The sequence below is a fragment of the Lepidochelys olivacea genome (genome assembly GCF_965140295.1).
Source record: "Lepidochelys olivacea isolate rLepOli2 genome assembly, chromosome: 1".
Taxonomy (NCBI): Eukaryota; Metazoa; Chordata; order Testudines; family Cheloniidae; genus Lepidochelys; species Lepidochelys olivacea.
The window spans coordinates 169101012-169125309 of NC_140411.1; the positions used below are offsets into that span (position 1 = coordinate 169101012).

The window sequence follows — 24298 nt, forward strand, 5'->3', positions numbered from 1 at the left end:
TGTCTGTGCTGCTACCTGATGTTGTTTTTCCAGCAGAGAGATGTAAGGAGGCACCTTGGGCTCCTTTAGGCCTCTGTGCTGCACCAGCTGGGGTAAAATTTGGTGCTAAATAACTTCAGTGAGAGTTGCCTAGGTTAATTTAGTATAAATGTTGGGTCCTACAAGAACAATGGGGTCAAAGTTAAAGTTACTGTGAATATCTTACCTTTTGCAATTCCTAACATTTTTAATTTTAAAAGTGTAACCTTAATTTTTGTGTATTTAATTCTAACCTCACAAAAATGTAACATACTTCCAGTTGAGCGGAGTTTAAAATATGGGGTAGATTAAGGAAATGACGGGCACAAAATAGCTTTTTTGTATATCCACTTTTAATGAAAAAAATACTGTATGAATAGAAATGGAAGTATAACAAAGGATTTTCAATTGATTTAGGAAAATACAGTGATAAGTAGAACAAGGAAAAACAGACATTTTAACTCTCAGTTATTCATATATCACTGAACTGTTTAGTACCTACCCACAGTCATTTCTGTTCCAAAACAGTCTACAAAATAAAAACAAAATATATGGTACTTTTACTGAAGTATTCTCCATTAACAACCATAAAGTCTTATTTATTCACCACTGTAGTGTCCATACATTACTTTTCCATTTCTTGCATGCCGAAAAGTACAAATGAATTTTAAAAAGAAAAGAATTTCTAGCCAAGTATACGGCAGTGGAAAGAAAACTTTATCTATTTCTTCACAATTTAATAACTTGAAAATGATTGCTAGCAATATAATTCTTTGATGAAAATGATTGGTTAGTGCTATTTTAATGAAAGTACTTTTTTTAAAAAAAGTACAATCTTTTAGACTTTATAAAACAACCTAAAATTGACATTATCAACATGCCAGATACCTGGAGCATAATCTTGAGCCAGAGCCAGATTAGATTTAGGACAATTTCCAAACATTTTAGGCATGAAAAAAATAAAAACAAAAAAGAAAACTAAACTAAAATAGAAGCACATGAGTGTGTTCCAGTGTTCCATATATTAACACTGCCCCTGCTGTATGTCTTAGTATGGTCCAACTCCCAACATAGAGACTATTTATATCAGTTTGTAGTGTGTCCATAACTTCTTAAATTGGAAGAAATATCTTTAGAAAAGAAACCTGATCTACTAGAACATATAATGGGGCTAGATTAGCTTCAATTATCTTACTTGAAATAAAATATCCATTATATAATGGATAAAATATCCATTATATTAAGCTACCGGCTGGCAAGCATTAAATCAAATATAGACTTTTATATATTCTGTATTTCTAGTGAAGTGTTACAACAGAACCTTTTTTTAAAACCTCTTGGCCAGCACAGAACAAATACTGGATTTGACTGCCTCTTATTGGTTAGTTGAGAGTTATGAAGAGCCCTGTCTCTTTTGGTATTGTATTCTAAGCTTTTCCAGTTGCTCTGCACACTGCATCTGAGCCAGTTTCAATGTCCGATTCTCCTCTGTCAGTTCTGCATACTCCTTAGCCAGCTGAGCAGCATCCATGCTCTCCTTTTCTGCCTGTTCCAGCCTGGCAATCAGCTCCTTTCTGAGGATTAAGAAAACAGGAAGATAAAAGTTGAAGTATGTATGTGCCATTACCCAGGGTACGCTTTTGAGCATCACCTGTGGTCTTGGTCCCTAGGAAAGACAACACTGTAAGGTTTTGTATTGATTACAGAAAACTTTTAATGCTGTTGCAGTACCAGATGTATATCCCATACCTAGAATTGATGATATACTGGACATTTTAAGCAATGATAAATATCTCAATTCTTTTGATTTAACTCAAAGTTATTGGCAGAACCCTTTGGATGAGGATGCACAGAAAAAAATCTGCTTTCATCACTGATATAAGACTCTATAATGTTACCAGTTGGTTTAATTAATGCTGGAGCCACCTTCCAGAGGCTGTTAAACCAAGTGTTAAATGGTTTACAGAACTTTGCAAGAGCATGCGTGGATGACGTTGCAGTATTTAGCAACACTTGGGCTGATCACGAAGAACACTTGGAACTGTGCTGTCAAAAGTCAAAGAGGCAGGCCTAACTATAAAAGCCTCTGTAAAACTGAAGTTGCCAGAGTTCCTTATTTGGGACACTGGGCAGGGGGAGGTCAAACATCCCTATGCTTTGAAAGTTGAAGCTATTGTAAATTGGCATGTATCCCAAACCAAAAAATAAGTCCGATCTTTCGTAGGTCTGGTAAACTACTACAGACGGTTTGTGTGGGGGTCCAGTGACATTGTCTCTGCCATTACAGATTTATGTAAAAAGACCAAGCTAAACAAAGTCGTTTGCATGAAAGCATGCCAGGAAGGATTTGATAAGGTAAAGAACATTTGGTCTGAAAAGTCTCTTTCTGGCTAGCCCTGATTTTGACAAAATGTTTAAACTGTGTACAGATGCATCAGACATTGGTCTGGGTTCTGTGATGATGCAAACAGGGGAGAATAACATGAACCATGCAATTGCTTTCTTAAGCAAAAAATTTACACCAACTGAATAGAATTAGTCTGTCACAGAAGAGGAATGCTATGCTATAGCGTGGGCAATTAATCAACTACTCTGTTCAATTGAAAATTCAGGGTCTTAACAGATCATTAGCCATTGATTAGGCTAAACAAACCTAAAGGCTCAAATTCCACGCTTCTACACTGGAGCCTCTTACTTCAGGAATTTGATATGGAAATTGAGCACATAAAAGGAAAAGACAACATGGCAGCAGGTGCCCTGTCCAGGAAAGAGGGCCCTGACCAACTGCCTCTGGGTTAGCCAGTGGCTAACCCTCCTTCAGCTTTGTAAGGGGGAGGTGTGATGGGCTGTACCCCAATGTTCATCCCTTTTATAGCTCACAGGGCTATGATAAATTTTGTACACAGTATATCCTGTGAAGTATCATTTGAAAACTCATAATTTGCTGATCATTATTGTCCTGGTAAAATATGTATGGAAACATTGTATGTAAAGTTATAAGATTCTACTGTATGACATTACTAAGGCCTTGTCTACACTACACAGTTGTGTTGACAAAAGGCAAGTTTCATTGACAAAACAGTGGGCGTGTACACACAACAATTCTCCCCCTGCCGATTTAATTCTTCTACTGCTACACAGACATAATAAAACCACCTTGATGAGTGGCACAGCTTTTTGAGACAAAGTTAGAGTGACACAGTGTCAGTGTAGACACTGTGCTTGCTTATGTTGCCCTAAGGGGACTCCAGGTGGTGTCCCACAATGCCCATCATGACCACTTTGATAAGCAGTTTCCACTGTGCTGCCCTGCAGCCAGGTACACAGGCATGCACCCCTCCCCCTTTAAAGCCCTGGAAATTTTTGAAATTCCACTTCCTGTTTGCTCGGCATGGACAGCTCACATTACATCTTCCCAGCTGATCATGCTGGCTTTCCGCAGCAAACATGCTCCCATCTGGAGCACACAAGAGTTGCTGGATTGGTTGGGTCTGTGGGAAGAGGAGGCTGTGCAGTTGCAGCTCCAATCCAGACATAGGAACTTTGACACCTATGAGCAGATTGCTTGTGGCATGGATGAGAAGGGGTACACAGCAGTGCCATGCTAAGATCAAGGAGCTGAGGCAGATGTACCAGAAATCAAGGGAGGCCAACCGTCACCCTGGTGCGGCACCAAAAACATGCCACTTCAACAAGGAGCTGCACGCCATACTTGGTGGCAACCCCACCTCCACCACCAAGAACCCCATGGATATTCTGGGGGGACTAGAGGCTGCAGCCAGTGGAGTCATTCCCAAGGACTAAGTGGTGGACGAGGAGGTCAAGTTGGAGGATGATGTGGAACAGGCAACAGGCTTGTCCTGTGGCATGGAGAGGTGAAATTGAAAGGTGACATTCAAAACTAACCAAAGGAAATAGATTAAAAAAAACCCACACACGTCAATTTTGAATTGTTTCTTTCCATGGTACACAACAGGGCAGGCACCACAGATTCCTGTTCAGAGTTGCAGCTCATGAAATACTGCAGGATCAGCCTCTTTTTGTTCATAAAGCTTATCACAAGCCAGGTGATCAATCAAGGATCCATGCTTTCAGGCAGGTGAAGTTGAAAAATGGCGTGAAATGCAGTGAGAAGTCCTTGGAATCATGGAACAGAGAAAACTGCATCATGGGGCGGTAATCCTGCCCCTATGATGCACTGTGATCCATTCCCAGAACTTCCTGGGAATGGGAGAAGTTGGCAATTTGCACAGTGAGATAGCTATCCACAGTGCACTGCTCTCTCTCTGTGCTAGAGCACCAACTGTGGACATGTTCCGCTGACAGAAAGAGCGTTGTGTGAACATGCACAAGTGATGTAATTACAGCAGTTTATGATCGTTGATGTAACTTAAATCGACTTAACTCTGTAGTGCAGACATGGTCTAAGACACATTCCAAGTCCAACTAGGGGCTGGCTGGCATAGTCCGTTCCCTTAACTCACCAACCAGTTCAACCCCTGGCTTCAGGAAGAGTTTACTTTAAAAGTTGCCTTGTCCTTTTCATCATCCTGCTTCCCACAGATTAAGTAACTTTTTAAGCATTTATAGCCCTGTGAGCAATTAGCTCCCAGTCTGGGCAAAACAATGCCTGCAACTTGTAGGATCATCAAAGCTGACAACTTTGCCCACTGTCTTTCAAATCTGTACTCCATGCCCTTATCTGGGGCCACTGTCTTCTTTCTCTTTGTTCTACGCCCTCAGCATCCTTTTAAGGTACCTCAATTTATTCATACAGGAAAATCTTATAGCCTAATATGGAATAACTTCTCCTTGCTAACCAGATCATATTCTTTGTTAAAAAGCAGAATGCTACTGATTGATTCTTTCCTCTTTTCTTATCCTATTAAGTTGAAGAGAACATTTCTTACTAGGCTGCTATCAACAGGAATTTTGCCTGCCTAAGGACTGCAAGATCAAGTGCAAATGAGTAGTAGCTAAAAAATTGTATGGGTTATGCAATCCATTGAAGAGGAATCAGTTTGTATTAATTTAACTGTATTAATAATTTAGTTACATGAAACTTCCTTTCCAGGATTTTCATCATTGGGGCCAGCTGAGGTCTTCCTCAGAATGTCTTCCCTCTTATTCCATTGGGTGCAATGCTGGACTGAAGGCTTGAGCTTTTTCAGGCTACCACTTCCTAACTTATGAATGTTGCAGGTAAATTACTTCAGATTTATTCTTAATTACTTTTCTTATACTTATGCAGTTACATGAAACAGAGATAGAATAAAGTAAGCAATCAGTAACCAGAATCTTAAATCACTGCTTTTCAGCACAGCTTTTAAAGGTAAAGGCTTTTAAATCCATGACAAATTTTAGGAGAAAAATATTAGTACTCATGAAAGTCAGACACCAACAATACTTAGCTGGACTCAAGCCAGGGGCAGTGTAGGCGGACACTATAGAAACTTGTACAAATCTGTAAATGAATATCAATCCTGACTTGCAAAACCTGGATCAAAAGAGACTTTGAGCAAGTACTTTTCCCAACTTGCTATACAGACAGAGCCCATAGAGTATAACCCCTTCCTGGGTTTGGCTTTATTAAATAATAAGTAATAAAAAAACCCAGATAATCAAGATCACCTCAAAAATTCTCCACAAACAGTTTGTGTCTAATGCTCCTTCCCTCACTGCTCAGCCCACACCTTAGATCCTCTTTCCTAGAAAGCCAATTGCACCTCTCTTATATTCAGGTAGTATTAAGTATCGCCTGCCTCTGAGTCAGCAGAACTTACTTATTCTTTTATTGTCAGTATCAACACCTGTTAACAGAGTGGGGTAATGTTTCAGGCAAACACTATCAGCCTGTTACAAAGGCCTAAGATTAGAATACCAGGGAACTGCTAAATGTTATGAATGGTGTGGTTTACAATGCCCACAAAAGGCTGAGACCACTTACTAATTTTTGCTTATGACCTAACCCTGGATTTGAACTAAGCTTTCAGAGTTTGAAGGATACCACAATAAGCTCTTGCACCATCTAGCCTTAGTTATGGATGCTTAATAAACAGTGCTAGCATTCTGTAATCTGTGTTTTCTTTTAGCAGCTACACTGTGGTTAAAAATTAACATAATTGATAAAGCATTTTCTAACATGTTACTAAGACACTTGAGGCTATGAGGGAATCTGTAATGTCCTTTTTCGATATTCACTTTGTTTTTTCTGTGAAAAGCATGGTTTACATGGTAAAAATGTAATGAAATGCAAGTCTTACAGTAGCAAAAAGACAAATTAAAGAAACTGGCAGAGCCTCAATGAAATGATTTTCACCACCCCTGCTGTTGCACAGTACAGGCTCTTTTTGTGGTGAGCAGAGGTGCCTTTTTATTTCACTCATTCTGAATAAATAATAAATATAAGCAAATTCTGCTAGCTCATTTAGAACAAATAAAAAACCAACATATACTAGAGTGGAATGTACCTTGTAGGCATTGCCCCTTCATGGGAGCGGTGCATAGCCGCTCCTTGCCCCCCACTCCTGTGTGAGAATGAGGAAGGATGATGCCTCTGGATATGTGATTTACAGGGGCATGTGCCACCCCTTAAGAAGATGTAGCATGCATGTCTGCTGGCTGGGCCGCAGCCCTACCCCTCCTCATTCAACATTTTGGGGCTGCTCTGACCCATAGGCGTAGTTTGATTTCTATATTTTGGGGAGGGGGGGCCAGAAGGGGGCAGCTCCAGTCAGGCCAACAGGGTCACACATGAGGGGCAAATTCTGCACCAGCCTGAGGCTTGCAGTTTGGGGGGGAAGGTGGGGACACTGCCCATGTTCTCATCTCAGGTGGAACTAGGAGAGTGCAGGGATTGTAATGAGCTGGCTCCTGCTTGGGGAGAATATTCGAACAAGGACCAGTAACCATCTGGTTTTTAAGATATAAAGACAGAGCCTGTGGTCGTGCCACTTACAGCATGCTTCAGCTGTGTAGTCCTAGCACATCTGAGCACTGACCAGCATGGCAGGACAAGTTGAAATGTCTTTTGGGATTAAATGAAGCCAGTGTACCACTCTGATATGGTAGTGTTTTACAACCTTTTTGCACAAGTGCAAATAACTACACAAGGTACAAGTCAGGGGAGAATAAGGCCTACAGTGGGTAAACTGAGCAATCTGCAGAATAAGAGGTTGGTGGGTTTGTGTTACACAGCATTTTTAGGAACTTTCACAGGTATCAATGAAGTCCTCTGCTCAATGTGCAACAGCTGTCAAAGAAAGCAAACAAGATGTTAGGATGCATAAGGAACAGGATGGAAATTAATATGAAAATTATATTGCCATTCTATAAATCAATAGTGTGGCCTCATCTGAAACACTGCAGTACTGGTCACCCCATTTTAAAAAGGAGACTGAAGTACGAAGGTGTTCAGAGATGATTAGGGGCAGGAAAACTCTCTTATGAGGAAAGAGTGAAAAGTTTGGGACTCTATCTTAAAGGGGATGAATAAGTGGGGCCATGATAAAAGCATACAAATTAAAGAACAGCATAGAGAAGATAATTCAAGGGCTTCTATTCTCCCCCTCTTGTATTACAAGGATAAGAAAACGTTAAACGAAATTGAAAGGTGACATGCAAAACTAATCAAAGAAAACAGACTTAAAAAAAAAACACAGTAACACACAACACAAAGTTAGCCTGTGCAACACACTGTCATCACTGAGACTAAGAGGAGCAGACATTTAGAGTATGTCCACACTACAATATACCACCTGCAGCTGACGTGTGTCAGCTGCCTCAGGCTTGGGCTGCGGGACTATAAAATTGCAGTGTAGATATTAAGGTTGGGGCTGGAGCCCGAACTCCAGGACCCCACATCAGGGGGTGGGTCCCAGAACTTGGAATCCAGCCCGAATGACTACACTGCAATTTCAGAGCCCTGCAGCCCGAGCCTGAGTCAGCTGACACGGGCCAGGTGCAGGTGTTTTATTGCAGTGTAGGCAAATCCTCACATGGCTACTAAGAATATCCAGAATTTATAATAGCAATTTTTAAAAAAAAATAATCAAGATCTGTGGGAGGGATATAAACCTGGATACTTTGGCACATACACCCTCCTCTAACTATGGGAAATTAGAAGGAAACTTTCCCTAAGGACAGATTATCCCATAAATACCTGCTTGCAGAGTTTCTTCCTCTGAAGCAGCCGGTCCTGGCCAGAAAACTGGATTACATGGACTACTAAACTGATCCAATATGGGAATTCCTATGTTCCCCAGGCAAACTGTTTTTGAAATAGTTGTTAAGTATTGCTTCTCTGAAGTCTCTTAATGTGCCGGTAATAAGCCATCTATGTCAAGGGTGGTTTAGCAGCGATGAGGATGAACACTAATAGAAGCATGGAAATCCCCCATCTCTGGTTCATCTGAATGCTTGTACCACATGAAAGGTTTGTGTAACCAGGGAGCCTTTTTTCTTTTTCTTTGGTGGGGACAGGGGTGCAGTGGGGTGGTAGAAAAAGAGAGAGTGAACTAACGTGTAAGTCAGGGCATAAACATACCCTCAACTAGGGGTCTACTACAATACACATAGAGGAAAGGAAGTGAAAAGGTATCCATGGCATAGAAAAGGAACAATCCTAGACCACATTTACTCCAGACATATGTTAGAATTGTTTGGGGGAGGAAAAAGATAAAACTGGCCAGAGCTAATAATACAAAATGTAGCTAGCAACCAAGACAACTCTAATATTTAACTGCATAATCCACGGTCATTAGCTAGTAATAGTAATATAGTAAGTGCCCAAAATAACCAGCCATCCTATCCCTTTCACACAAAATTAGAGATCTAACACATCTGTCGTGGAAATATAATAAGTTACAGGAACATAAATTAAATTACATTCACTGATCTAAGTGTGGTATATTCTTGCCTCCACACCCCTTTCTTCCTTTTCTATCTCTTCTTCCATTTCAGGTTGAATTTGTCCCTTGTCCTACATATCAGAACAAATTCTCTGCTGGTGTAAATGGGCAGAATTCAAATGAAGTCAGAGTTGTGCCCATTTACAGAATGTCTCGTCCCAGTCTTGTCCTTTGCTTTACCCCATAATTCTCATTTTTTGATTCCCCTCATCCTATCCATCTCTCTCATTCCCTCTTCCTCATGAGGTAACTGCGTTCATTGCTCCCACACGTACCATGGTTTGTGCTCTTACTATCTGCCCCACCCACAAAGAAAATGGGGCAAAAAGGCTCCTGCTGTGGAGTACAGCAGTTAGTTTTAATCCAATTCACCACCTCCCTTTATAGCTTTGTGTTCCTGCCTCCCTCTGCATTCTGTAGTGAACAGCACATTGCAAAGGCAGAGGCTCTGATGGCAGGAAGAGAAGGCCGCCAGGAGAGGGCCCCTAAAGCAACAGAGGAGGCCAAAAGAGACACACCAGCTGGTGCTAACATCTTAGCACTGGCTGGTAGGCTAGCATGCAGGACAAAAGTGAAAACCAAGATTGTTAACTGCCCTGCATTTGCTCTAGGTACTTGGAAAGAGGAGAAGACAAGAGAGACAAATTACACATTATTTATCTTCCATATTTGTAAGGCATCAGTCACTTTGGTATGTAAACAAAGTTATGAAGAAAGCATTTTATAAAATAACCCTTTTCAGCTGTAGTTATTCAAACTGACATCTATTTATGCTTATGATTGTGATTAAATTCCCTCCTTGATAAATTCTGATCTGTGCAATGGCGCTAATTTACCATATGATCTTTACTGGTCTGCGGATATTTTCTTAGAAGTAACAATGCGGAGTATTCTGTTTAGAGCAGATATCATCTTGTTCAATATTTTGAACACAGAGTTTTGTATCATCAGGCTTCCTGGCAGTATGTGTTGCCAGGTAGTGTTTGACCTCTGCATTCCACAGGTAAGCTAATCTGTGGAGAGGAAGTTAAGAATGTTGGCAGGGTAGCCATCTAACATAAGATCTCTTTACTTTCAGTGAAAATGTGAACTGAGTGGAAGAAGAATATTGCACAAGTTACTATTTGTTCAAAATAAAAGGGAGAAATCATTTATGTATTTATCAGTTCACTGTATTCAATATTTATAAGCAAGGATTGTATTTGCCTGGCATATTACACTATTATGAATCTACATTTCCATAAATGTAGGTTAAAATTTGATAATATTTTGTAGTAAACTTGGGACATCTGCAGTAGTCCCTACATTGGTGAAGTTTCAGAAAGCTCAGAAAAGACTCCATTTTTGAACTTCTGTCATTCGGACAGATTTTTCACTCCAGCCCACTTCTTTTTAGAAGAGACAAAACATCCCTTTCTTCTAATTTATGGAATATTTAATATCCCATTTCATCCCAGCCTGTGTGATCCACTCTTGTCTATTAAATTTCAGCAAATACCCCCACTTATATCTTGTTCCCTGTAACTTTCAAACTGTTTCTGTCTAGAACAGTATTGTACTATCCAAAAAATTAGTCAACAGGTCAAAAATCTTTTTCTCCTTCTTCTTTTTTAGATTAAATGAATTGAGAGCTGGTAAAAGGTGCTGGACTGACATCCTTATCTGTCCAGGCACCATCCTTATCTGTCCAGGCACCATCCTTATCTGTCCAGGCACCCGCCACCATGGTATCTAGGTATCATGTATATCATTAGAAGGCTTATAACAATAGTCCATAAAGAAATTACATAGACACTCTTGCTTGGATATACTTTTGTGTATGCATTTGGCATTCTCCAGAACTAAACATATTTTATGTGCCTATTGTCATAGTATCTGTATATACATAACTCTGCACCCAAAAGACAAATTTCATTCTATCATATGCAGTAAACTATTTTTAAAAGATTTTTATTAAGGAAAAATCTAAAAGTCTCAAGTGTGTTTTGCTTGAAAATGTGTGTAGCTCATTCAGGTATGTATCACTTGTAATAAAACATTAATCTCAGCTTTCTGTAAAAAAAAAAAAAAAAAGTTAAAAAAATAAGGCTGCCTTTTTAAACCTGGGTACCTAAAGTTAGGCACTTAAATCCATAATTTGATATAAAAATATTTGACTTGGATTTTCAGAGGTGCCAAGCATCAATGGCTCCCACTGAAATAATTTGGGTGCTAAATATGGATTTATGTAACTGACTTTAGACAACTAAGTTTAGACAAGTGTGAACAACTAAGTTTAGACAAGTTTGAAAATTTTGGACTGACTAATATCTGAGGTGGAACAGATAAATAGTCTCAATTTCTTCCCAGCTAAAGTTACAAAAATACATTGTTAGCAGTTACATATTATGTTATTAATTTTAATTTTGAATTCTTTTCCTTGTTTTAGATCTACTCACAATAAATCGGTTCCATTCAACTTCTGGACCAAACCTTCACAACTGGTGGCCCAAATCCCAGTAAATGCATATATCCAAATTTGCACACACAACCATACATTTGGACATGCAGACATTTATTTTACACACGCATATTTGTATTTGGCAGGTTATGCTTGTGCAACTTAGGTGGTCAGTTTTAAAAATCTGTCTGTTACAGTTTTAGGATCCCAAATTCAATAATCTTTTAAATCATGGCAAGATTTGTTGGATTTTCCATGCCATTTGGTCCATTCTCCACCTTTAGTACAAAGAATATGGCTTTTCCTACCCAACATATACTTTCAATATACTGACATTGGTGGTACATCCTGACCAACTACTAATGCCAAACAGTCCCTACCTCAGCCAGGCACAAAAACCAATTTGTCTCAAAACAGAAATTATAATTTGTTCTGAAAACAATTCTTAAAGATCAAACTATGGGCTCTAACAGTACATTAAAAACCACATTCTGGAATGTATCCTTAATATCATAGCTCTCTCAGCTGGCCTCAGCTAGCAGTCGTATCTGTCACACAATAAAATATCTGTATGGCTTAATGCAGGAGGAAAAAATAAGAAATCGCTGCAAAAATCATTGGAATTAATAGAAAAATCCCTGCTAGTAGGAAGTTTGTTCAGGTAATAACTGAGGCGCCAGACCTGTGATTGCCCCTTTGCTGGCAGATACCTGCATCCTTACAGGCTCTAACTGACTTCAGTGGGATTCTGCCTGAAGGACAGGTGTGTTCACCCATCTGGACCCACTTGCAGGTCTGGGGCTTAAAATCTTAACATTTTTTACAGTTGGATCTCTGCTCAGACATCACCTTCTTACATAACCTCAAAAGGAATATCCTGAGTTGGGATATCTGAGGCAGAAAATTATGCTTTTGTTGCACTGAGAAAAATCCAAAGTCCCATAGCGTCACAATTAATGGTTTGTTGAAGGATGTATCTCTTGAATTAGCTTTTTATCTGTCACTCCACCCCAATCTAAGGCTTAGTGAAACACAGCTACAACAAAAAGGGCTTTTTCTGTGGGATGGCTGGCCTTTTGTTAAAATAAAACCCAAATACCATAGAACAGAAATGGAAAGTATAGTAGATTTAGGATCTATTAGAGTATTCTTTTCAACTGAATTATTCTCACTCTTTCACTCTTCACTGAAAATGATGAATCATTCTGGTTGTCAACATTAACTACACCTTGGAAGAATCCAATTAGCATAAAAATGTTTTGTTTAATCTGTTTATATAATTGTGGTGATCAACAACTGAGCACCATGCCATAAAGTCAATGCAAACCATTACTATAAAAAAGATGGAGCCAATGAGAACAAACCATCAACTGGATCAGAAAGGCCAGGCAAGAGAATAAACGTAATGTAACTCAGGCAAACCACCTCACCAGGCTAAAGAAAACAGAAAAAGAAGAGGAGTCAGGAAACGCAACACAAAACAACTGGACAGAGAGGGACCAAAAAAATGATCAAAGGTAGATCTGCCATAATAAATGGGTCTTCCAGAAGGCTTGTCTACATGCAAGGTTGCAATAGTTTAATTTAAGGTATGATTTTAAATTACAAATCAGAGGGTCCCCACCGTCTTTGCAGAGGTTTAACTAAAGTTCATTAAAAACAAATTTAAGCTACACAGAACTAAATCAGTCCTAACACTGAAATAAGGGTGTCTATGCAGGGGATTGCACCAGTTTAAACTGGTGCAAGCCTGTGTGAATAAGGCCATACAGTGTCCTGAAAGCAGCCAATAAAGGGATTCTGGTTGATGTCCTTCAATGGACAGTTGCATAATTGAGAGCCCTGAACAGTTAAAGTTCTGCTCTCATCCTGGTCATGGCCAAACCTTAGGGCAGAGACACGGCTTGCTCTGTCCAATTGCAGTTTTCCCAGGCAAGGGAATAGGGTCACAAAGACCTTCTGGCCTAGATTATGAAGGGTTTCTATGGATCAAGATCTTGAATGTTAGCTTCCTCACTCGAACTTTTATGCTTTTAGATTGTTTACTCAAACAAAAATACCATTTTTCTTTAATACCTACTTCTGGCAGCATTTTCCACTTTTCCTTCACTAGCTTGGAAATCATATTCCATGTGAGTGGTTCTGTAGTAATTTTAAAATAATTATGAAAGTTTTTCTTTATGTAAATTACACTTCTTTTCCTTTGAATGTATAAGTAAATATTTAGGTTTCTTTGGAGAAAAGTTACTTACTTTCTTTCTTCCAGCAGTGCAATTTCCTTTTTGACCTCATGATATTCTTCTGCTATTTGGCAGTGCTGTTTGAACACCTCCATAGATTCCGTAGAGTCATGGCAAGGAGGCAGAGGCTTCATAAACAGAAGAAAAAAAATAATGTAATGCTTCTGCATGTGACTGAAACATTAGAAATAAAATCTTGTCTATTTAAGTTAAGTATTTGAGTATTTGAGTGAAGTATTTGAGTTATGATGTGGGTCCAATCCTGTAGTCCTTATTTAGGGAAAACATCTATTTACTACAAGGACTGCAGGACCAGACCAAATGTTATTACTGTTATTTCCCATCTGTCACATGTAAACATAAACCTTTTAACCTTTCAAGTATTTTCATAATTTTCCTTGCCACCTTTGCAAGCCATCAGTGAAATCTGGATTAGAAGAAGGATATTCTCCCTTATACAACATTTTCGTCAGATACAGTGAAGTAATAATGCTAAATTTGGGGCACCAGTTATATCCACACCACAATATAAAACATAGTATTTATAATTTCACTGAAGAACCAAGCAGAAAATTAATTTGACTTGAGGGTGGGAAGAGCTCTAATTCAAACATCTCTAAGATTAGAAAAGGTACACAGAGGAACCATTGGCTAAATAGTTTTGTTTTCATAGACATGCTTCAACGCCCCCCGCCCCAGCATGCCACTTTATGGAACATGGTCTTATAGTTAAAGAACAGGACTGTCAGTCAGAAGATCTGGGGCCGAGTTTTGCAATTTACTTCCAGGAAGCCAGAATTTCAAACCTAGCAGCCTCTATCCCAGCTCTGCCACAGCCTTTGATGTGACCTTAGGCAAATCTATCTCTCTGTGTCTCAGCCCTGGTCTACACTAGGACTTTAGGTCGAATTTAGCAGCGTTAAATCGATGTAAACCTGCACCCGTCCACACGATGAAGCCCTTTATTTCGACTTAAAGGGCTCTTAAAATCGATTTCCGTACTCCACCCCGACAAGTGGATTAGCGCTTCAATTGGCCTTGCCGGGTCGAATTTGGGGTACTGTGGACACAATTCGACGGTATTGGCCTCCGGGAGCTATCCCAGAGTGCTCCATTGTGATCGATCTGGACAGCACTCTCAACTCAGATGCATTGGCCATGTACACAGGAAAAGAACTGCGAACTTTTGAATCTCATTTCCTGTTTGGCCAGCTTGGCAAGCTGCAGGTGACCATGCAGAGCTCATCAGCACAGGTGACCATGATGGAGTCCCAGAATTGCAAAACAGCTCCAGCATGGACGAATGGGAGGTACGGGATCTGATCGCTGTATGGGGAGAGGAATTCGTGCTATCAGAACTCCGTTTCAGTTTTCGAAATGCCAAAACCTTTGTGAAAATCTCCCAGGGCATGAAGGACAGAGGCCATAACAAGGATCCGAAGCAGTGCCGCGTGAAACTTAAGGAGCTGAGGCAAGCCTACCAGAAAACCAGAGGGGCGAATGGCCGCTCCGGGTCAGAGCCCCAAACATGCCGCTTCTATGATGAGCTGCATGCCATTTTAGGGGGTTCAGCCACCACTACCCCAGCCGTGTTGTTTGACTCCTTCAATGGAGATGGAGGCAACACGGAAGCAGGTTTTGGGGACGAAGAAGAAGATGATGATGATGATGAGGTTGTAGATAGCTCACAGCAAGCAAGCGGAGAAACCGGTTTTCCCGACAGCCAGGAACTGTTTCTCACCATGGACCCTGGAGCCAGTACCCCCCCAACCCACCCAAAGCTGCCTCCTGGACCCGGCAGGCGGAGAAGGGACCTCCGGTGAGTGTACCTTTTAAAATACTATACATGGTTTAAAAGCAAGCATGTGAAAGGATGAATTTGCCCTGGCATTTGCGGCTCTCCTGGATGTACTCCCAAAGCCTTTGCAAAAGGTTTCTGGGGAGGGCAGCCTTATTGCGTCCTTCATGGTAGGACACTTTACCACTCCAGGCCAGTAACACGTACTCGGGAATCATTGTACAACAAAGCATTGCAGTGTATGTTTGCTGGCGTTCAAACAACATCCGTTCTTTATCTCTCTGTGTTATCCTCAGGAGAGTGAGATATCATTCATGGTCTCCTGGTTGAAATAGGGTGCTTTTCTTCAGGGGACATTCAGAGGAGCCCGTTCCTGCTGAGCTGTTTGCCTGCGGCTGAACAGAAATGTTCCCCGCTGTTAGCCACAGGGAGGGGGGAAGGTTGAGGGGGTAGCCACGCGGTGGGGGGAGGCAAAATGTGACCTTGTAACGAAAGCACATGTGCTATGTATGTAATGTTAACAGCAAGGTTTACCCTGAAAGACTGTTGCCACTGTTTTATAAAACGTGTCTTTTTAAATACCGCCGTCCCTTTTTTTTTCTCCACCAGCTCATGTGTTTCAATGATCACAGGATCTTCTCCTTCCCAGAGGCTAGTGAAGCTTAGAAAGAAAAAAAAAAACGCACTCGCGATGAAATGTTCTCTGAGCTCATGCTGTCCTCCCACACTGACAGAGCACAGACGAATGCGTGGAGGCAAATAATGTCAGAGTGCAGGAAAGCACAAAACGACCGGGAGGAGAGGTGGCGGGCTGAAGAGAGTAAGTGGCGGGCTGAAGACAGGGCTGAAGCTCAAATGTGGCGGCAGGATTCAATGCTGAGGCTGCTGGAGGACCAAACCAGTATGCTCCAGTGTATGGTTGAGCTGCAGCAAAAGCAGCTGGAGCACAGACTGCCACTACAGCCCCTGTGTAACCAACCGCCCTTCTCCCCAAGTTCCATAGCCTCCACACCCAGACGCCCAAGAATGCGGTGGGGGGGCCACCGGCCAACTAGCCACTCCGCCACAGAGGATTGCCCCAAAAAAAGAAGGCTGGCATTCAATAAATTTTAAAGTTGTAAACTTTTAAAGTGCTGTGCTTAAAGTGCTGTGTGGCATTTTCCTTCCCTCCTCCACCACCCCTCCTGGGCTACCTTGGTAGTCGTCCCCCTATTTGTGTGATGAATGAATAAAGAATGCATGAATGTGAAGCAACAATGACTTTATTGCCTCTGCAAACAATGATTAAAGGGAGGAGAGGAGGGTGGTTAGCTTGCAGGGAAGTAGAGTGAACCAAAGGGCGGGGGGTTTTATCAAGGAGAAACAAAGAGAACTTTCACACCGTAGCCTGGCCAGTCATTAAACTGGTTTTCAAACTTCTCTGATGCGTACTGCGCCCTCCTGTGCTCTTCTAACCGCCTTGGTGTCTGGCTGCGCGTAACCAGCAGCCAGGCGATTTGCCTCAACCTCCCACCCCGCCATAAACGTCTCCCCCTTACTCTCACAGATATTGTGGAGCACACAGCAAGCAGTAATAACAGTGGGAACATTGGTTTCGCTGAGGTCTAAGCGAGTCAGTAAACTGCGCCAGCGCGCCTTTAAACGTCCAAATGCACATTCTACCACCATTCTGCACTTGCTCAGCCTGTAGTCGAACAGCTCCTGACTACTGTCCAGGCTGCCTGTGTACGGCTTCATGAGCCATGGCATTAAGGGGTAGGCTGGGTCCCCAAGGATACATATAGGCATTTCAACGTCCCCAACAGTTATTTTCTGGTCTGGGAATAAAGTCCCTTCCTGCAGCTTTTGAAACAGACCAGAGTTCCTGAAGATGCGAGCATCATGTATCTTTCCCGGCCATCCCACGTTGATGTTGGTGAGACGTCCCTTGTGATCCACCAGAGCTTGCAGCACTATCGAAAAGTACCCCTTGCTGTTTATGTACTCGCCGGCTTGGTGCTCTGGTGCCAAGATAGAGATATGGGTTCCGTCTATGGCCCCACCACAGTTAGGGAATCCCATTGCAGCAAAGCCATCCACTATGACCTGCACATTTCCCAGGGTCACTACCCTTGAATCAGCAGATCTTTGATTGCGTGGGCTACTTGCATCACAGCAGCCCCCCCAGTAGATTTGCCCACTCCAAATTGATTCCCGACTGACCGGTAGCTGTCTAGCGTTGCAAGCTTCCACAGGGCTATTGTCACTCGCTTCTCAGCTGTGAGGGCTGCTCTCATTTTGGTATTCATGCGCTTCAGGGCAGGGGAAAGCAAGTCACAAAGTTCCATGAAAGTGCCCTTAATAATGCGAAAGTTTCGCAGCCACTGGGAATCGTCCCAGACCTGCAACACTATGTGGTCCCACCAGTCTGTGCTTGTTTCCCGAGCCCAGAATCGGCGTTCCACAGCATGAACCTGCCCCATTAGCACCATGATGCATGCATTGGCAGGGCCCATGCTTTCAGAGAAATCTGTGTCCATGTCCTGATCACTCACGTGACCGCGCTGACGTCGCCTCCTTGCCTGGTATCGCTTTGCCAGGTTCTGGTGCTGCATATACTACTGGATAATGCGTGCGGTGTTTAATGTGCTCCTAATTGCCAAAGTGAGCTGAGCGGCCTCCATGCTTGCCTTGGTATGACGTCTGCACAGAAAAAAGGCGCGGAACGATTGTCTGTCGTTGCTCTGACGGAGGGAGGGGAGACTGACGACATGGCTTACAGGGTTGGCTTCGGGAGCTAAAATCAACAAAGGGGGTGGCTTTACATCAAGGAGTATTTCAGGCAGGACTTCACGGAGGGTTCCAATAAGAAATGGTGCACCTAAGTTATTGTTCTTATTGGAACAAGGAGGTTAGTCCGTCCTCTGATTGATACATGGCTAGATTTACCTCACTGCACCTTCTCTGTGAGTGACTGCAGTGTGACCTAGAGGAATGAGTCCCCTAGATGGGGGAGGGGGGTGGAAGCAAATGAGTACAAAACAAATCTGGTCTATTTCTTGATTCACTCCATCTATCTTTTACGTGTTTGGGCGGCAGCAGACTGTGCAGAAGGACTGCATGCCATCCACATCTCATGGCTGCCCAGCAGAAGATGGCACAGTACGACTGCTAGCAATCCGTATCGCCTGCCTGCTCACCATAAGATGGTTCAATAGGACTGACTGCAGGACTAAAGAGAATGACCTGGTCAAGTCACTCCAAATTTAGTCCCTGCACTCATGTTTGCCCAGGCGCTCCTGGCCAACGTGGCCAGGAGCGCCTCGGACATGACGATGACGGCTACCAGTCATATTGCACCGTCTGCTGCCAGAAGGCAATGGGTTGCTGCTACTGTGTAGCAATGCCGTACCGTGTCTGCCAGCACCCAGGAGACATAGGGTGACGGTTACCTGAGCGGGCTCCATGCTTGCAGTGGTATGGCGTCTGCACAGGTAACTCAGGAAAAAAGGCGCGAAACGATTGTCTGCCCTTGCTTTCACGGAGGGAGGGAGGGAACGGGGGCCTGACGATATGTACCCAGAACCACCCGCGACAATGTTTTAGCCCCATCAGGCACTGGGATCTCAACCCAGAATTCCAATGGGCAGTGGAGACTGTGGGAACTGTGGAATAGCTACCCACAGTGCAACGCTCTGGAAGTCGACTCTAGCCTTGGTACTGTGGAAGCACTCCGCCGAGTTAATGCACTTAATGCACTTAGAGCATTTTCTGTGGGGACACACACACTCGAATATATAAAACCGACTTCTATAAATTCAACCTAATTCCGTAGTGTAGACATACCCTCAGTTTTCACAACTGCAAAAAAGGAAACAGACAGTACTTACCTAAGGGGTGAGATGAGGCTCAATTCACTAATATTTGTAAAGCGTTTTGAGTTCCTGTGATGGAAGGTGCTGTAGAAGTGCAAAACTATGAGGACAATGAAAATGCTTCTTTAAGAGTATTCAGATAATAGGGACCCAATCGTTCACCATTGAAAGTAATGGGCGTTTTGCCACTGACTTCACTCTATGCAGTGCTATATTAGTACAGCAAGTTGTTTTTAAAAGAAGAATGTAAACTTTGGAAATCCACTATTGTACATACAGCAAATAAAAATACCCCACCCTGGGACTCCTCTCATGAATTAAAACTAATGTGTTGAAAGTATAATTTGGAGGAAGTGGAGGTTGATGGGTATTGCGCCTTCTAAAAAATGCAACTTAATTCAGACATCAGAGATGAGCTTCACACTTTGTCCATAATACTTGTAGGAAATTTAATATTTTTAAATTGGTAGCCATGAATCAGTCAACTGCACATGAACTCCACATAGCATGATCAAGCCACCTGTTTAAATCAAAAGGAAACACTTAAAAATAATTCTTCTACCGTCCTGCTAAGGAGCATCCAATTGCCCTCTGGAATAAAAGTGAATCTATTTCTACCCCTCATAGCTCTATTTGGACTCTTCTATTTAGGGAGGAGTATGCTTTCAGTGACTATGGCAGGAATGGCAGCGCACTGGTACATGGGTTATTTCTTTTTCTGACTCGGAAATGTTTTGCTGTAGCTAAAGTTACAAAGCATAGTTTTGATTAAATCTACTTACAGAGAAAGAACAAAAGTGTTTTTACCTAATAATGAGTCTCTTTCAGACGTGCCTTAATGACGAAAAATGGTTGATGTGATGCAGGCCATCTGAATTAACTGTAAGTGGTATGTAGTTTTTAAGAAATTTGGATGTACAAACATTCATTTTCAATACAAAATGAGTTCTGAGGGTTTAAATTAAGACATTTATAATAATACTGTTGTGAACAAGTTGTTTTCAAAAAACAGCTTTGAGTTCAGGTGAGGTCAGAGCCCCAGAGAGGGAGTTTTTCATGCCTCAAAAGGACAGAAACAGGGATCAATTTTAAATGGCAGGCCACAATTTATATGAAAATTTAACATAGGAGAGGGGCACTATCTGCCCTATCTCATATCAGGCATTTCAGGAGGGTCCATTGCTGGGTTTACAGGGCATCTATCATAAAGCTCATAACTCAGGGTAGACTCTCCACTGCCTGCCCCAAGGATTCATCTTGCTCTGCTGAATCCCCTACACTTCCCCAGTATGAAGGGGACAGAAGGTACCAAAGAGGTACCCCGGTCTGCAATGACTTCAAGTATTCCTCATTCCATAGACCTGGGGTCCACCAGTGAAATCCTGTATCTCTAATCTGGACACACCTGCTGCAAATTGGGATGAACTAACACTCTTAGAATTCCTCACATTAAATTCCTACATTTTATACCTGTTTAATCCAACTGTCTCTCCATCATCTATAAGGAAGGTGTAAAAACCCACTAGTCTCAGCTAATTTGGCCCCAGTTGGAAACATTCCTTCCTGACCCCTTAAACAGGTGATCAGTCAGACCCTCAGCAACTTAAAAAAACCCAATTCCTAAATTATATAAATATAGGGAGACAGGTTGGGTTCAACTACAAATTGGATCAGAGGCCTGATAAATCCCAGGCCAGGGTTTAAATAAATTATTGTAGGAAGCAAGAGCCAGTCAGCTCACATCTCTCTAGCTGGTCAACAGGCAACGGAGCATCCAGTGGAGGAAGGGCCTACCCCATGTATATACACCCCATTTTCTTTAAAGCCATCTGGCACTTAGTGGATCCAATCAGGTTTCCTATTTTTTAAATTGGTGGGTGGCAGTGATGATGTTTCCTGGGAAACGGGTTTTAATCATATTTTACTGTGGGTGAGCCAAATAATGGCATCCAAATAATCAGTGTAAATTTAACAAGACAAAAATATAGAAGTTGCAGTGTTCTATTCCAGGAGCGCAAGGGTGAGCCAAAGCACAATCTCTGCTGTCACCAGAGTAACCAGCACACAAGTTTATCACAACAAAATCTTTTAAAAGTACTCAGTGAGAAAGCCCGTTAACTATGATCCTTAAAGGAAAATGTTTAGCTTCTTCAAATCTACCCAGTTTACACCAATTTAAAAACTAAAGCAGCATTCAGTTTCCACATTACAGCTTTCCACTCAAAACGCACATTTAGAAAGCTAAAAATTATCTAGTCATTTTGAGAATTCGTAGCTCTTTCTCACTTAGAACCAGTTGCTGACTCTCATACCTACTTCCCTCATTGTTTCCTCTCCAGAGTGTTGCTTTTTTCTTAAAATGACAAGTTAACCCCCTCAAAATACATTAACAGATAAAACCTAGCAAAAATCCTAAACAATTCATCAGACAACATATTGTTCACACATCTCAACCACAAGAGGTCCCTTCCAACTCAAACATCTAGGAACTCTTCACTATGGAAATTAAAAAGAACAATAACTGTATAAACCTTCCCCCCCCCGGTAAACAAGCTTTCCTAAGCTTGTAGCATTTCAAAAACCATGCTCAGTCTATGATACAATAAAATAGAATACAAAAGTAACACTTTTTTTCAGTCTTCAGAACCAAGTGGCAAGCTCTGGATCCTGTGACTTTGGGCCCATTCCCTCCTTCCGTGGAGTCTCTTGTTCCAGGTGTGAAGGCTCATGTTTTGACGTTTGCAGAAAGCCTAATATGATTTAGGGCCAGCGCAGCTCTGAGTCCACCATAGAATCATAGAACTGGAAGGGACCTCGAGAGGTCATCTAGTCCAGTCCCCCGCACTTGTAGCAAGACTAAGTATTATCTAAACCATTCTTGACAGATATTTGTCTAACCTGCTCTTAAAATCTCCAACGATGGAGATTCCACAAACTCCCTAGGCAATTTATTCCAGTGCTTAACCACCCTGACAGTTTAGAAGTTTTTCCTAATGTCCAACCTAAACCGCCCTTCCGGCAATTTAAGCGCATTGCTTCTTGTCCTATCCTCAGAGATTAAGAAAAACATTTTTTCTTCCTCCTCCTTGTAACCACCTTTTCCATACTTGAAAACTGTTATTGTGTCCCCTCTCAGTCTTCTCTTTTCCAGACTAAACAAACCCATTTTTTTTTCAATCTTCCCTCATAGGTCATGTTTTCTAGACCTTTAATCATTTTTGTCACTCTTCTCTACATTCTCTCCAACTTGTCCACATCCTTCTTGAAATGTAGTGCCCAGCACTGGACACAATACTGCAGTTGAGGCCTAATCAGCGTGGAGTAGAGCGGAAGATTTACTTCTCGTGTCTTGCTTACAACACTCCTGCTAATACATCCCAGAAGGATATTTGCTTTTTTTGCAACAGTTTTATGACTCATATTTAGCTTGTGGTCCACGATGACCCCCACCTCCCTTTCCGCAGTACTCCTTCCTAGGCAGTCACTTCCCATTTTGTATGTGGGCAACTGATTGTTTCTTCCTAAGCGGAGTACTTTGCATTTGTCCATATCGAATTTCATCCTATTTGCTTCAGACCATTTCTCCAGTTTGTCCAGATCATTTTGAATTTTAATTCTATCCTCCAAAGCACTTGCTACCCCTCCCAGTTTGGTATCATCTGCAAACTTTATAAATGTACTCTCTATGCTGTTATCTAATGGCACGTCTTCACTGGAAACGTTAAAGTGCTTAGCAGCGCTTTAACATGGCTTGTGTAGTCGCGGCAGAGCACTGGGAGAGAGCTCTCCCAGCACTCTAAAAAAACCCACCTCCACGAGGGGTAGCTGCCACCAGTGGGAGTGTGGCTCCCAGTGCTGGTGAACTGTCTACACTGGCACTTTACAGCTCTGAAACTTGCAGCGCTCAGGGGGTGTTTTTTCACACCCCTGAGCGAGAAAGTTGCAGTGCTGTAAAGTGCCAGTGTAGACAAGCCCTTAATCATCAATGAAGATATTGAACAGAACCAGACCCAGAACTGATCCATGTGGGACCCCACTCATTATACCCTTCCAGCATGACTGTGAATCACTGATAACTACTCTCTGGGAATGATTTTCCAAACATTTTTTTCACTCACCTTATAGTAGCTCCATCTAGGCTGCATTTCCCTAGTTTGTTTATGAGAAGGTCAGGGAAGACAGTATCAGAAGCTTTACTAAAGCCACGTCTACCATTTCCCCGCATCCACAAGGCTTGTTACCCTGTCAAAGAAAGCTATCAGGTTGGTTTGACACGATTTGTTTTTAACAAATCCATGCTGACTGTTACTTATCCCCTTATCGTCTAGATGTTTGCAAATTGATTGCTTACTTATTTGTTCCATTATCTTTCCAGGTACAGAAGTTAAGAGGACTGGTCTGTAATTCCCTGGGTTGTCCATATTTCCTTACGTTCTTATTTCCCTTTTTATAGATGGGCACTATATCTGCCCTTTTCCAGTCTTCTGGAATCTCTCCAGTCTAATCGCTGATGGCTCAGATATCTCCTCAGTCAGCTCCTTGAGTATTCTAGGATGCATTTCATCAGGCCCTGGTGACTTGAAGACATCTAATTTGTCCAAGTAATTTTTAACTTGTTCTTTCCCTATTTTAGCCTCTTCTGATCCTACCTCATTTTCACTGGCATTCACTATGTTAGACGTCCAATCACCACCAACCTTCTTGGTGAAAACCGAAACAAAAGTCATTAGGCACCTCTGACATTTCCACATTTTCTGTTATTATTTTCCCCATCTCATTGAGTAACGGGCCTATCGTGTCCATGGTCTTCCTCTTGTTTCTAATGTATTTGTAGAATGTTTTCTTGCTATCCTTTATGTCTCTAGCTAGTTTGGTCTCGTTTTGTGACCATCTGAGGACTTAAGTTAGAAAAGCCGTTAGTAATAATGCTTGATTTATTTTTAAAGCTGCATTTGAGAGAAAATATACAATTTCTGAAACTGAGATTCCATAGAAGATAGAGAAGGCTTGTTGTCACCTCCATCTCCCTCCCAACACAA

At 41.9% G+C, this 24298-nt stretch overlaps 1 protein-coding gene across 1 annotated transcript in view; it reads right to left on the reverse strand.

The window, feature by feature from the left end:
• Positions 1-374: 374 nt before the first annotated feature.
• MAP3K7CL (MAP3K7 C-terminal like) overlaps positions 375-24298 on the reverse strand; it is an 82934-nt gene continuing 59010 nt past the window's right edge. Inside the window, exons 5-6 of the mRNA XM_084646134.1 lie at positions 13620-13735; positions 375-1592 (exon numbers count right to left, since the gene is read on the reverse strand). Coding sequence (XP_084502260.1) covers positions 1412-1592; positions 13620-13735 — 297 coding nt within the window. The 3' untranslated portion in view covers positions 375-1411. The remainder of the gene's footprint in view (positions 1593-13619; positions 13736-24298) is intronic.